This window comes from Ursus maritimus, unplaced genomic scaffold, assembly GCF_017311325.1.
Source record: "Ursus maritimus isolate PB19 unplaced genomic scaffold, ASM1731132v1 scaffold_25, whole genome shotgun sequence".
In the NCBI taxonomy this organism is placed as follows: Eukaryota; Metazoa; Chordata; class Mammalia; order Carnivora; family Ursidae; genus Ursus; species Ursus maritimus.
The window spans coordinates 29,420,134-29,433,971 of NW_024425008.1; the positions used below are offsets into that span (position 1 = coordinate 29,420,134).

General features: G+C 47.7%; 1 protein-coding gene across 1 annotated transcript in view; it reads left to right on the forward strand.

Moving 5' to 3' along the window:
• The first annotated feature begins 5,602 nt into the window (after positions 1–5,602).
• SLC8A3 (solute carrier family 8 member A3) overlaps positions 5,603–13,838 on the forward strand; it is a 116,344-nt gene continuing 108,108 nt past the window's right edge. Inside the window, 1 exon segment of the mRNA XM_008703142.2 lies at positions 5,603–7,386. Coding sequence (XP_008701364.2) covers positions 5,603–7,386 — 1,784 coding nt within the window.

Genomic DNA, 13,838 nt, shown 5'->3' on the forward strand with positions numbered 1-13,838 from the left:
GCAGGATGACGCTCCCCAGGCTGGTAACAGGCCCGGAGCAGTGTTCCCATTGGAGAAGGTGGAGGGCGTAGCAGGAGGCAGATTTGCTCAGTCTGGCCTGGTGGCACTGTTTTATTAATGATCTGGAAGAGCAGAGGAACAGTGACTTTAATTAAATTTGCCAGTGATATTAAAAGATGTCAGGAGCCACTGCCGAGGACAGAGACACCTTGCAGATGGCCCTGGGGGTGTCTGGAAAATAATCCAGGAAGGGGTTGAGAAGCCGTGGGCTGAGCCGGGGCATGGGTTCGGTTGGGGAGGAGGAACGTGACATGGGGACAGAGGGTCATCATACCCAGAAATACCCCAGGCCCGTGCTCTGTATCTGTATCTGTTCTGTTTCCAAGAGATGTCTCACTGATCTTCCTCTGGTCCTGTTCCTCTTACAGCCATCTTAAACCCGTTAACCAAATTGGTTTTTCTGAAGTCCAAATCAGACCATGTCCTTCTCCTGTTTAGAATCCTATCATTGGCTTTTCACTGCCCTTCAGATGCAGTCCATCTTCTCAGCCTGGCACGTAAGACTTGCCATGAACGGAGTCCTCCCTACATGTCCAGTCTTCTGGACACTCATCTTCGCGCCTCCTGCCTCACACTGAATTCCTTGTAATCCCAAGCACACAGCAGGCTTTTCCACATCTCCATGTCATTGCTTGGGCTATCCTCTTTGACTCAAATGTCCCTCTTCCTGCCTTCCCTTCCCCTCCCTTTCCTTCCTTTCCCTTTCCCTCCCCTTCCCTCTCCCTCCTTCCCTCCTCCTTCTCTCCCTCCCTTCTTTCCTTCCACCCTCCTCCTTCCTTCCTTCCATCCTTCCTTCCTTCCTTCTTCTTCTTGACTAAAGCTCACTCGTGCTTGAAGACTCGTTTCAAGGATCAGTTCCTTCAGAACGCCTCCCTGAATCCCCAAGCTGGCTCAGTGCCCTCCTCATGTTCCAACATTCAGCCTATACCCTCACTTCCTAGAGTAAAAGTGCCTATCAGTGCAGCTATCCACCCCTGCTGGATTGTACCTTTGACGGCAAAGCCTGTGTCTTACTTTTCGTTTTGCCCGTCGAAAATCTAGTACCAAGCCTGGCAAACCACTGGCTTTTGCAAATTTTGTCAAACTGAAATGATGGGAAGGAGAATATTCAGGTGGGAGACTGCATCAGGCAGCTAGGACACCCCAGGAAGCCTGGAGACCAGGCAGCTCTACCAAATGGTTAGTCTCTCCTGTCCGGGTGGCTGGGTCAGTCCTATGATTTCTGAGTATACAGAGAACTGGAAGCTGAGAGGGGGCCATGGACATTTTACGATAAAGTGGGACATCTTAGTAAAATGGAATGGTTAAACCATAAATTCTATGTCATCTGCATGTGAGTTCCGGCTCTCCTACTTCCTTGCTTTATACTTTGATTAAATGACTTAATTAAGACTTAGTTTCCCGAAATGTAAAACAGGGATAAAAATAGTACGAATCTCATAGGATCGTTGTGAAAATTAAGTGAGGAAGTATTTAGTGTTATGCACACACTAAGCACTTATATGTGTTGGTGACTATTGTTAATATCTTCGTTATTTGGGGGTGGTGTCAGGGTTCTCAAGCTGAGTCATATCCCTGAGTACGCTAGGGTTGATTAAGAACCACAGAAGATCATTTGGGTCTCTAAGGAGCTGGGGTGGATCCCCAGTAGGTTGAGATCTGCCTCAGTTGTGTCTGGGGCTGGGGTAACAGCACAGAGAAGTGACCATTGGCTGGGTCACCAGCAGTGTCCACTCTCCCCCTAATATCTCAGGCAGAAGCCATTGCCTGGCAGGACCAGAAGGAACAACTGGGAATTCACAGGCCATTTTCCACCTTCAATTCCAAGAACTTGGTGCAGGCACTTCCTAGCCACCTGCCTCCCTTGTTTTCGGTCATCTTTTCCTTCAGTTCACTTTTCTCCGTGTCTATCTAAAGCAGCCCCCAATTCTGACCACACGACAGCAGAGTCCCTACAAAAACCCATTGTCAAAGGTGTCTGCAAGACCTAGGAGAGCACAGACCACGATCTTCCTAATTCTCCTGCTTCATAGGATACGTGGGAGCCCTTGTCTTCTGTTGATCAGGACGACTCTACTACCGAAGCTTCCATGTCCGTTGACTTCCGAAAGCCAGCCCTCTCCCTTAACCTGTGGCTAGCCCCGCCCCTTCAGGTTGGCCGGCCCACGCAGCTGCCGCCACAGTCACCATCACCACATTGGCTCTTGATCAAAGGGCTGCTGCAGCTGTGCCCACCTTCCGTCTCCTGCTGCAGAGGGCTTCTCAGAATCCACAAAATGGAGGGTTTTCAGAGGTCAAGGCAAGGGACCAAGATCCTTCTCTGTCCACATTTCTCTGGGGTGGGTGAGGGCCAAACCTGTGACGGCAGGGGGGTCTCTGTGTACATCGCAGATTATGAGAGACCTTCAACCTCTGAACATGAGTTCGGAACAGCTTCAGCTGCCCCACTCTTCCGCCATCAACCTCATAACCTCTTCTTTTCTGAGTGTCAAAGCCCCGAGCACCTGCTGTGATGACCCCCAGTACCTGGACTAAGGGGAATGTGGGCCTCAGCACTTGGCTGCCGTGGTGGGGAATATGAAACCAAGTTAATCCATGGAGCTCTTTGGAAGGGAGGCCTTCATGATTACAGTGTGCACCTGGGTGTCCTGTGTCCTGAAGGGAATTTCTCTGTGACTACAAGCCTTGGGGATTTCAAGAGGTCATACATAGCCTCTAAAATCTAGTCAGGATTTGTCTATGAGAGCTCTCTATTTTTTTTTCTGAAGCAAATGGCTATTAATTCGGGTCATAAAGTGGCTTTAAAGAAGGCTGATGTCTGAGTGTATTAGTCAGCTCAGGCGGCCATAACAATGCCATAGACTGCGTGGCTTAAACAATAGACATTTATTTTCTCACAGTCCTGGAGGCTGGAATGTCTGAGATCAAGGGGCTGGCCAATTCAATTTCTGGTGAGAGCTCTCTTCCTCGCTTGCCAATGGCCACTTTCTCACCATGTGGTGGGGAGAGACTGCTCTCTCTCTTCCTCTTCTTATAAAGCCATCAATCTTATCAGAGTAGGACCCACTCTTATGCCCTCATTTAACTTTAATTATCTCCTAAAAGCCCTATCTCCCAATATAGTCACACTGGGGCCTAGGGTTTCAACATATGAGTTGGGGGGAGGGGGACACAATTCAGTTGATAGCACTGAAGAAGCTTCCTTAGTGACTATATTTATTTATTCCAAAAACATACATTTTTTGAGCACTTACTAATTGACTACTTAGGATACCACGATAAACAGAATAAACAGAGACTTTGCCTTGTTTTCATTCATAGTTTAATGGCTGAGCTTGACATTAATTATATAATCCCATAAATAAACATGTAATTTCAAAAGTTTTAAAAATGCTATGAAGGAAAAGGAGAGTGTGTTGAGAGGGCATAACAGAGAAAGTTGACCATCTTAAGGACTGAGGGTAATTTTTCCTGGGACAGTGACACTTAAGCTGAGATCCAAAGCATTGCTAAGAGTGTGGGTACCAAAAAGAGTCATTTCAGGCATACGTGGAAGGTGTCATGTGCATAGGTCCTGAGGTGGGAAATAACTTGGTTATTTCCAGAGCCTGATATGAAGGCCGTTGTTGTTGAAGTGTGGTAAGAGGGAGAGGGGCAGAAGATAAAAGGAGGAGAAAGAAGGTAGCTTATCTGAGACTTTGTAGGTCACGGTAAAGAGTTTTTATATTAAGAATAAGGGGAATCAGGACACCTGGGTGGCTCAGTTGGTTAAGCATCTGCCTTCGGCTCAGGTCATGATCCCAGGGTCCTGGGATTGAGTCCCACATTGGGCTCCCTGCTCAACGGGGAGCCTGCTTCTCCCTCTGCCTCTTCCTGCCCCTCCCCCTGCTTGTACTCTCTCTGTGTCAAATAAATAAATAAAATATTAAAAAAAAAGAATAAGAGGAATCTACTGAAGGGCTTCAAATAGGGAAGTGATAGTGTAGGTTTGGGGTTTTTAGAAAAGGTGACTGCTGCTGTATAAGGAAATGAAGTGGCAGGAACTGGAATGGGGAGTTCAGGGAGGAGGTCACTGCAGGAGATTCATGAAGTGAGGGGTAATGGCAGCTGTGACGGTACTGGTAGAGATGGGGGGAGAGTCTAGGCTTCGGTGCTGGATAGACAAGGAACAGGAGCAAAAGGGAGGCCTACAGACGACCACCCTTTGCCGAGCATGAGTAACTGGGTGGAGGGAGGTGCCATTTTCTGAGATGGGAAGCAGTGGAGACAGGGGACAGGACCTGGAACCCTGTAAGGTGCTGTACAGATGAAATTAGCATTCTTCTTTTACTAATGGTGCCCCGCAGGGCTGTAGCAGATGTGGAAAATGGGCAAATAGCTTTTCTTTCCTTTTTCTTTCTTTCTCTTTCTTTCTTTCTTTCTTTCTTTCTTTCTTTCTTTCTTTCTTTCTTTCTTTCTTTCTTTCTTTTGAAAGCTATGGCGTGGTTATTTGCATCCTCATTGCATCTGAATGAGGCAGTGAGTGGAAAGATGAATTCATAGTTTCCGAGGAATTTCTTCCCATTCTCCTGAATTCATGCTCACCTCTTAGTGGTTTGAGGCCAGCAGATGGGGCTGCATTTCACCCCCAAATCTTGTCTACACTTTAAAAAAAGGTGTTTGAGAGCCACTTGCATGTTTTATGAATAGTGGTTTCTATTACTTGGCCCTTTCAGCATCTGGGTTTGGAATTTGAGTGGCTGGCTGATTTTCATCTTCCTGTAACTGAATGTCTCAACGGTCCCATAGCCTGTTTTGCTGGAGTGTTAGGGCGGCCGTGGACTGGGGCTGGCGCACAGCTTACAGGGGCCTCAGTTTAGCTATCCCGCAGGTAGCGTCCACCACACTGTCCACCCTCTTGATTTCCCAAGAAATGTCAACATTACAGCTTGCCTGGAGAAGTTTTGTGTTTGGGGAAGCAGTTTTTCCCAGGCGGGCTGAGTTGTGTGCAGAGCAATGTGTTCTATTTCGGGGGAGTAGCCCGTGAAAAAAGTTCCACTCCGTACGTACTCTTGCACACGTACGTGATACAGAATTCTTGAGTATGAAAACAGTGGGGGTAAAGAAGCCCGAAAACCCTAGAAACACGACAAGGGATGAAGATTCAGGTCATGCTTGGCCTCTTTTCAGTTGATTCTTGAGAACTCTCACAGATAACAGCAGGGTTTGGAGACAGGACTGGAAAGTATCACTTATGTTTTCATCACCAGTATTCCCAGCTCTTTTAAGCCATTCTTCCGCTGAGTCTCCACCAGATGGTCCTGCGGACAGAGCCGCTATTTGTGCCTCCCATTGACATCTTTTTTTCCAAGTGAGAGACTGCCCCATATGTTAGTGCAATATGTCGCTCAAGGTGAAACATCAATTTGTATTGGTGGGAACCTGCCGTTTGCTGTCCCCCTTTTTCTCATGCCTTTCCCTGCCTCTCTGGTCTTTTCTAGGTCTCTGACCTGTCGGGAGGACCATTGGTGCTGCAGTGGAAGCCAGCGGCTAAATCTCGTGTATGGCGTGGTTAAGGTTGCAGCCTCTCACCTCTGCCTTCCTCCATTTTGGGCTGATTACTTTCGTGCTCTTCCTGAATGGTCTTCGGGCAGAGGCTGGTGGCTCAGGGGAGGTGCCCAGCACAGGGCAGAACAATGAGTCCTGTTCAGAATCATCGGACTGCAAGGAGGGCGTCATCCTACCAATCTGGTATCCGGAGAACCCTTCCCTTGGGGACAAGATTGCCAGGGTCATTGTCTATTTTGTGGCCCTAATATACATGTTCCTTGGGGTGTCCATCATTGCTGACCGCTTTATGGCATCTATCGAAGTCATCACTTCTCAAGAGAGAGAGGTGACTATCAAAAAGCCCAATGGAGAGACCAGCACGACGACGATTCGGATCTGGAACGAGACTGTCTCCAACCTGACCCTGATGGCCTTGGGTTCCTCTGCTCCTGAGATCCTTCTCTCTTTAATCGAGGTGTGTGGTCATGGGTTCATTGCTGGTGATCTGGGACCTTCTACCATCGTAGGTAGTGCAGCCTTTAACATGTTCATCATCATCGGCATCTGCGTCTACGTGATCCCCGACGGAGAGGCGCGCAAGATCAAGCACCTGCGAGTCTTCCTCATCACTGCTGCTTGGAGCATCTTTGCTTACATCTGGCTCTATATGATCCTGGCCGTCTTCTCCCCTGGGGTGGTTCAGGTTTGGGAAGGCCTTCTCACTCTCTCCTTCTTTCCAGTGTGTGTCCTTCTGGCCTGGGTGGCAGATAGGCGACTGCTCTTCTACAAATACATGCACAAAAAGTACCGCACAGACAAACACCGAGCGATCATCATAGAGACAGAGGGCGACCACCCCAAGGGCATTGAGATGGACGGGAAAATGATGAATTCCCACTTCCTGGATGGGCACCTGGTGCCCCTGGAAGGGAAGGAAGTAGATGAGTCCCGCAGGGAGATGATCCGGATTCTCAAGGATCTGAAGCAAAAGCACCCAGAGAAGGACTTAGATCAGCTGGTAGAGATGGCCAATTACTATGCTCTTTCCCACCAACAGAAGAGTCGTGCCTTCTACCGGATCCAGGCTACCCGTATGATGACCGGCGCGGGCAATATCCTGAAGAGGCACGCGGCAGAACAAGCCAAAAAGGCCTCCAGCATAAACGAGGTGCACACCAGTGAGCCTGAGGACTTCGTCTCGAAGGTCTTCTTCGACCCGTGCTCTTACCAGTGCCTGGAGAACTGCGGGGCTGTACTCCTGACCGTGGTGAGGAAAGGGGGGGACATGTCCAAGACCGTGTACGTGGACTACAAAACAGAGGACGGCTCTGCCAATGCAGGGGCTGACTATGAGTTCACAGAGGGCACTGTGGTTCTGAAGCCAGGAGAGACCCAGAAGGAGTTCTCGGTGGGTATCATCGATGACGACATTTTTGAGGAGGATGAACACTTCTTTGTGAGGCTGAGCAACGTCCGCATAGAGGAGCAGCCGCCGGAGGAGGGGATGCCTCCCCTCGTACTCAACAATCTGCCAGTGCCTCGGGCCATCCTGGCGTCCCCTTACGTGGCCACGGTCACCATCCTGGATGATGACCACGCGGGCATCTTCACTTTTGAATGTGACACTCTTCGTGTCAGTGAGAGTATTGGTGTCCTGGAGGTCAAGGTTCTGCGGACATCAGGTGCCCGGGGCACAGTAATCGTCCCCTTTAGGACCGTAGAGGGGACAGCCAAGGGTGGTGGCGAGGATTTTGAAGACACATACGGGGAGCTGGAGTTCAAGAATGATGAAACTGTGTAAGTAACCTTTCCATATTCTAGCCCCCTGCGTCCCTTGCCATCTCTTTCTGTCCTTACGATTCTTCCTCATACCGCGGTAATGTCAAACCTGGGTCCCAGCACAGGTGTGCGGGATCAGCAGGCACCCCTGGTGGGTTCCGTTTCCAAACCTTCCTTCCGTTTTTTCACTTTCAGTTGTCTCTGGGCAGGGAATCCTGTGGCAGGAGCTAAGGACGCAGAACATTCCATCCACTGGAACTCAGAATGATGGCCGGTGGAGGTGTGGGGCGACAGAAGTTTTGATGTCAGATTTAGGAGAATTCTTGTGACTAAGCAGGAGCTAGGAGACGGGTTGGGTCTCTCCTTCCTCCTCTCCTCATGCCAAAGGCCCAAATGAGCCTTGAGACTGATCCTTTCCATTCTGAGGCAGCGCCAGCCCAATCAAGGGCATGCTCGGGGAAGCAAGTGGCCTTGGCTTTTTTGCCCCCAGGGCCATATTGCGGTTGTATTGTATGACCAGACTTCAGGCATCTCTCCTTCAATTTGGAAATTGCAAGGTTGGTTGAAATTTGGCAATCTCTGTAAATGCTGTAGGCTGTTTTATGGTATGAGACTCGCCCAGGCTGGGTGAGATGAGTCAGTATAGCTTGGGTACTGGTGGCATCTTGCAGAAGCAGAACTCCCAGAGCAGTGGCCACCTGTCTTTGGTCCCAGGCGTGAGCTCCAAAATCTGGCTAAGCAATCTAGGAGGCACGTCTTAGGAATTGGGGGAGAAAATACATCTTCAGTGTGGTCATCTCTTTTCACAGTCTGGAATTCTCCCAGAATACTTCTCAGGCTAGTGGCCCATTTACCCTTCAGACACGGTGGGTACTGCACTTCCATGACCTTGAGCACTGTAGGGGCTCTCCCCATTGAACCTTCTTGTACTAGGTGTTCTGGGGGTGTGTTTTGTTTTGTTTTTGTTTTTCTCAGATGGATAGCTTTGAAAAAGAAACAGAATGACTTTCCCCAGGATTTGCAGGTTATGGGAGACCAGACTTTCCAGGGAGGCCGAGAAGGGGGAAACTTGTCTCTGAATTCCTGCTCATGTCCACAAGAAAGAAGCAGTAGCAGGAGGGGGCATGAAGGACAAAAGGGGCATCTAGGAAGGGGGGATGTCAAACTGCTCCAAGACCCTGCTAAGGACACTTTGAGTGGAAAATGGAAACATACCACATGTAGGAGAGTGAAGGACGGAGCAAACGGGGAGGGGAGCCCATAGGACTGAGGGAGAGGGGTCATAGAAGTGCTTCCTCCAGGCCCAGGCAGGGGGCGGGGCTCCAAAGGGGTTGGATGGTGCTGACAGCAGAGCTGAGTGAGCCACCCAGGGGACTCTCTTTCGTCCTCCTGCAATCCCTTCCTAATAATGTGACTCTGGGCAAGACGCTTAGTCTCGGCTCGGAGAACTCAACTGTCTGACCTGCAAAGTGGGAACAACAATACTTTCCTTGCCTGGAGGCAGGGTCGAATCCTTTTGCAGTTCCTCCCTGCTCCAGGATTTTCTGAACCATAGATAGAGGCACTCAGCATAGGTCCCATTTGCACTAGCCAAAGATGGAACAGGGATATTGTCTCCTGAAGTGAATGGGCATTGACAAATTGATTCATTAGCTCTGTTAGTCATTTCGCTGGGAGGGATAATCATTCGTTAGCCCAAGTAAAAACCTGTGCCTTCTAGAGAATTCTGTCCCATTTCTATGTGCTCTGGAGAGAGAGTTTATACATACAAATGAGGGACAGGCCCCCACCGGGAAGACAAACTCCGTGCAAACTCTCATGTTTATGGCGACGTCAGTCAATAGATAAGAGGTTATTGTCGGGCATTAAAGGACATCAAGACTACCACATTGGCTGTGATCTGACGGGCTAGTGGTTTCTCCAGTTCGGTACCTATCTGCCAAAGGCACTGAAGAGTCATCTTTGACAGATCAGAGGCTCGGCACCCCATTTCTTTGTCCCGTGAACAATCCATTATGCACTTTGGATCCCTGAGCATGACTAGCCCTTCCTCAAACCTATTTGTTTTCCATCTGAATAACATCTTGGTGTAAATGGGCTTATGAATGACCACTTCTGATACTGGTTTTAAGCGTAGGTCAAGCTCTGCACGTTAGCGAGTCGGGTCCAGCTCTTCCAGGGTTTGGGGGACCAGCTACATCACCAGCTATTCCTTCATGTTATTTTCTAGACTTCAGTAGACTTTAGACTTACCTTTTTGGTTTTCTTCATTGCAGAAGAATGAGTCCTTAACCTGCTAGTAGTCTGTCTTCACATCGCAGCCCTACCCTTGATCCTTTATATTGTCCTTTTACAACCAGAGGCAGTGTGATGTAGCAGAAAAAGCACGGGCTGTAAGTACTCCGGGCGAAGATTCTGGCTCTAGTTCTGATTTAACCAGGTAGTCGGGGGAAATGTTATCGATTTATGAGATTATTTCCTCATGGGTAACGTAGGGATAATAATATTTCTCTTGCAAGGCTGTCATGATGATTCAAGATCCCGTGTGCAGTGCTGTTAGTATATGGTGTGTGCTTAGTAAATGAGGCCATTAATAATAATACCAATGAATTAACAATATTCTTCAGAAGACACTGTTGAGGTGATTGGGCTACTTGGATCTCTATGTGACCCTAATGAATAAACATGCTAGTTTTGGGGTTACCATGAAGATTCCTAATCCAGACCCCTAACATATTAGAGCCAGAGAAGACCTTAGAATATCGTCTAGAGGAGTGCTTCTGAACCATCCAGGAAGGTTGCTAAAATGCAGATTACAATTCAAAAGGTCGGGAGTAGGGCCCAAGATTCTGCATTTCTAACAAGCTCCTGATGCTGTTGGTCCCATCTCAGAGTTGAAATGCTCTAAATCTCTTGGCCAAAGCATGAGACCCGGGATGGAAAGTGGCTTTTCAAATGACTTGCTTAACTGAATCAAGAAGGCTTGCTTTCCACAAACTGAGGGCCTCAGAGGGGAGGAGGGTGGGGGAATGGGATAGGCTGGTGATGGGTAGTAAGGAGGGCACGTATTGCATGGTGCACTGGGTATTATATGCAACTAATGAATCATGGAACTTTACATCAAAAACCAGGGATGTGCTGTATGGTGACTAACATAATATAATAAAAAATATATTATTATTAAAAAAAAAAGGCTTGCTTTCCAGTTCCAGCTTGCAATTCCAACTTAGCTAGAACCCAGCTCCTATCCCGAGACCTTGCTAATCGCAGCGCCAATCTGGAAACTGAAACTGAAACCCTCAGGGTACCTGGTCGGAAGCTGGGTGAGGCTGGAGCAGTTCTACCTTCCAATCCTTCCCTCTCTGCATAACTTTCTTTGCCTACCAAGCCCGCGAGCACCAGCAATGCTGCCCTCAATACACTCTTCTAAAAATCTATTCAGGTTGAAGCCAGGCCTATGCTCTGCCAATACTATTGGGTTGTGAATTCACTCGTTTGAGTTTATGCTTTACTTGTTCGAAGATGTCCTTAGCACCGCGGTAGGATAGAAAACCAGGAACTTTGAAGTCTGACAAACAGATGTGAATGTGTCACTCACCAACTGTGTAACTCGAGCAAGTCATTTCACCTGTCCAAGCCCCAGATATTCTGTTGGCATGACAGGAATTATGCTCTCTCTCCTGCAGGGGAGTGACAAGTACTACAGACAAATATGAGGAAAATGCACCCTTGGCACGTGCCCGTGCAGCAAAGGTGCTTGGTCATTCAACAAACATCTATTCAATGTCTGCCACATACCAGATACATTCCTGGGGACTGCAGATACATAAGTGAATAGGACAGGCTGGCATTTCAGCTCTCAAGGATCTTCTCCGGTGAAGAGGATACTAGGTATGGAGACAAATCAAAACACCTGGGAGAAGTGTTCTGGTTGAGATAAGCTCAGTAAAAGGGACATGAAAGCTCTCTGCTGTGTGTTTGACACCACTGAAGTTTCTAAAGCAACCTTCGCTGAGGACAGAGTAGTGAAACAGACGTAGTGGGGGTGGGTGCGTGGCGCCCTTAATCCCACGTTATAATAAATGCTTGACATTTGAGAGAGATCCTATTGACATCTTCATGATCTAGAAGAATCCCCACCTTTTGACTACCACTACAGTACATCCTTAGAATTACGGCCTTTGAGCCTCCCGCAAACAGTAGCAAAACCTCATGGAGATATGTAGGCACGCTGCCGGCACGTTAACCTCACTCACTAAACATGCGTCTGCTCCCGTATCCCAGGCTCACGGCGTGTTTCTGCAGAACAACAGAATATTGCAGCTCATGGACCTTTGGGTTTCTGAGAATAGTCAGAATCACCGATGTCAAATAGGCAAATGCCAAGATCCAGTATAATTAAATGGCATCGGCCTCCTTTGAAGAAGAACAGAGTATTAGCTGGGCCTCATAATTTCCCACAAAATTAGAATGTTAAAGCCCGAAAGTATCTGACCTCCCACTTTTATAAATTATGAAGCTGAGATTCAGAGAGGGAAAGTGACTTGTCCAATATCACACAGCTAGATAGGATAGAAAGTTAGAGCTGGTGAGGTGTTTTTAGAGCCTACTGATTTAATGTCTCCCCCTCCCAGTTTGGACTTCCTTATTTTTATCCATCAGAACAATGTTAACTTTGGAAAGCGTATAGAAATTCTCCGGTGAAAGATGCTCGGAAAGTACAAATCCAACAGTATTACGTGACTAATATCTTAACTTACAATAATAACATATTATGGACTATTTTTAATCTCCTTGGTTCACCTTGAGACTGTTCAGGAAGAAAACTATTGAGCCCATAGGAAAAAAAACCCTATCTTTGTGATCTCTTCCTGAGAAAAGGTGTGACAAGTGTAACTGGGGTATCTGGTAGGCAGTGCTGGTAAATTGTAGACAAGACCTTGTTCCATGAAATAATGACATTCTTTCGAAATTCTGCAGGCCATTCTCTTCCAGGTGTGCTTTCTCTGTAAAGTTTCCACCCCAGGGAATCTTTCCATCAAAATCTGGAGTGCTCCTGGACACAATTTGCACCTTCTCCAATTTAACTAAAACACAGTAGGCCTTTTCTTTTTCTTTGGCTCAGCAGGGTGTTTGGACAGTCTCTTCCTTTGCCATCAGGGAGATTATTTGCCCCTAGAATGCCCTCCTTGTGCTTGAGAAAAGTCACAAGCTGCAAGGTTAGTGAGGGTAGGAGTAGGGTGGAGGTCACGATCATACTCCCTCAGCTGGCATCCCTCCCTTTCACTTCCCTTCTGCCGACAGTGCCTGAATTCCAGTAACGAGATCTCTGTCCAGCTTTAGATAAACAGTCGGTTACCAGGACCCATGGCTTCGTGGAACTCATCACGGATGGAGCTCCGTACGTGGCTTGGAGTAGTCTTGACGAAGGGAATCCATAGCTAAACCAGTTGTGGAATGGAGTACTTAACAGTACGATGGAACATTTCAAATAGGGTTGCTCAACTATAGTGCTTTCCCTTCTGGGCCCACAGGAGTGATGAAAGGGTATGTAGCCTTCTTAGTAGAAGCTTTGGATATTTTGCCCAGAAAGCCCCTACATCCTGATCATTTTTTTCATCATAATTACTGAAATGATCAAAGGTGATGTCGAAGAAGGTTATATTCCAATTCTGGGATCCATCAAGCACCCCAAGTCTATGTAAACTTGACACGTCTATAAAAATCTCCACAAGTCCAGAACCTTCCTGGTTAATTTGTTTTAGAGGTGGCAGTTATCTCCTGGCAACCTTGGATCAGTCAGCATTCTGGAACTCTACCCGACTTGATCAGAGCTCCTACATCCAGCATGCGCACCCCTGCTCTTCTCACACCAGCTTGCCTTCCGGTATGAGACAGCTCAGTGGTGCAGGGTTGGAGATTCCAGCAAGGAGACCGTTAGGTTGGTTTGAGGAGGAAGGAACATTGTGATTGGAGATGATCACGTGACTGGCCAGGCAGGAGACGAAGCAGTCTTATCCTCAAAGGCTTTCCTTCTTGGAGAGAAGCTAGTTGGGCTGCAGGCAATAGTGATAAAGGTATCCTGATGGAGAGCCTGCCCTGTTGTCTTGATTCTTCTGGTTCTTTAGGTCAAAGTTTCCTTGTTCATTCACAAGAATGATAGCAAGGGACAAAGCCAGGTGGATGAGTGGGGAGGACTTTCTTGTTGTGCAGCCTTTCCTCAGCTTCTCAGGTGTTTCTGGGTGGTATGTGAGCCCCAATGTCTTCTCTGCCCTTTGGCTGTGATGGTCCCATGAGGAAGGTAGCAGAGTTTAGAGCTACAGTTTTCTGCTAAATTGAGATCTTGTTTTCTTGTTTTTTAAAAGAGAAACTAAGTTGTGCTTCCAGAAACAATAGAAAGCCCTGGCAATAGAGTCAATTGTATATAACTGACCGTTGGAGGGAGAGAACTCCTTGATCTGCAAATAGAG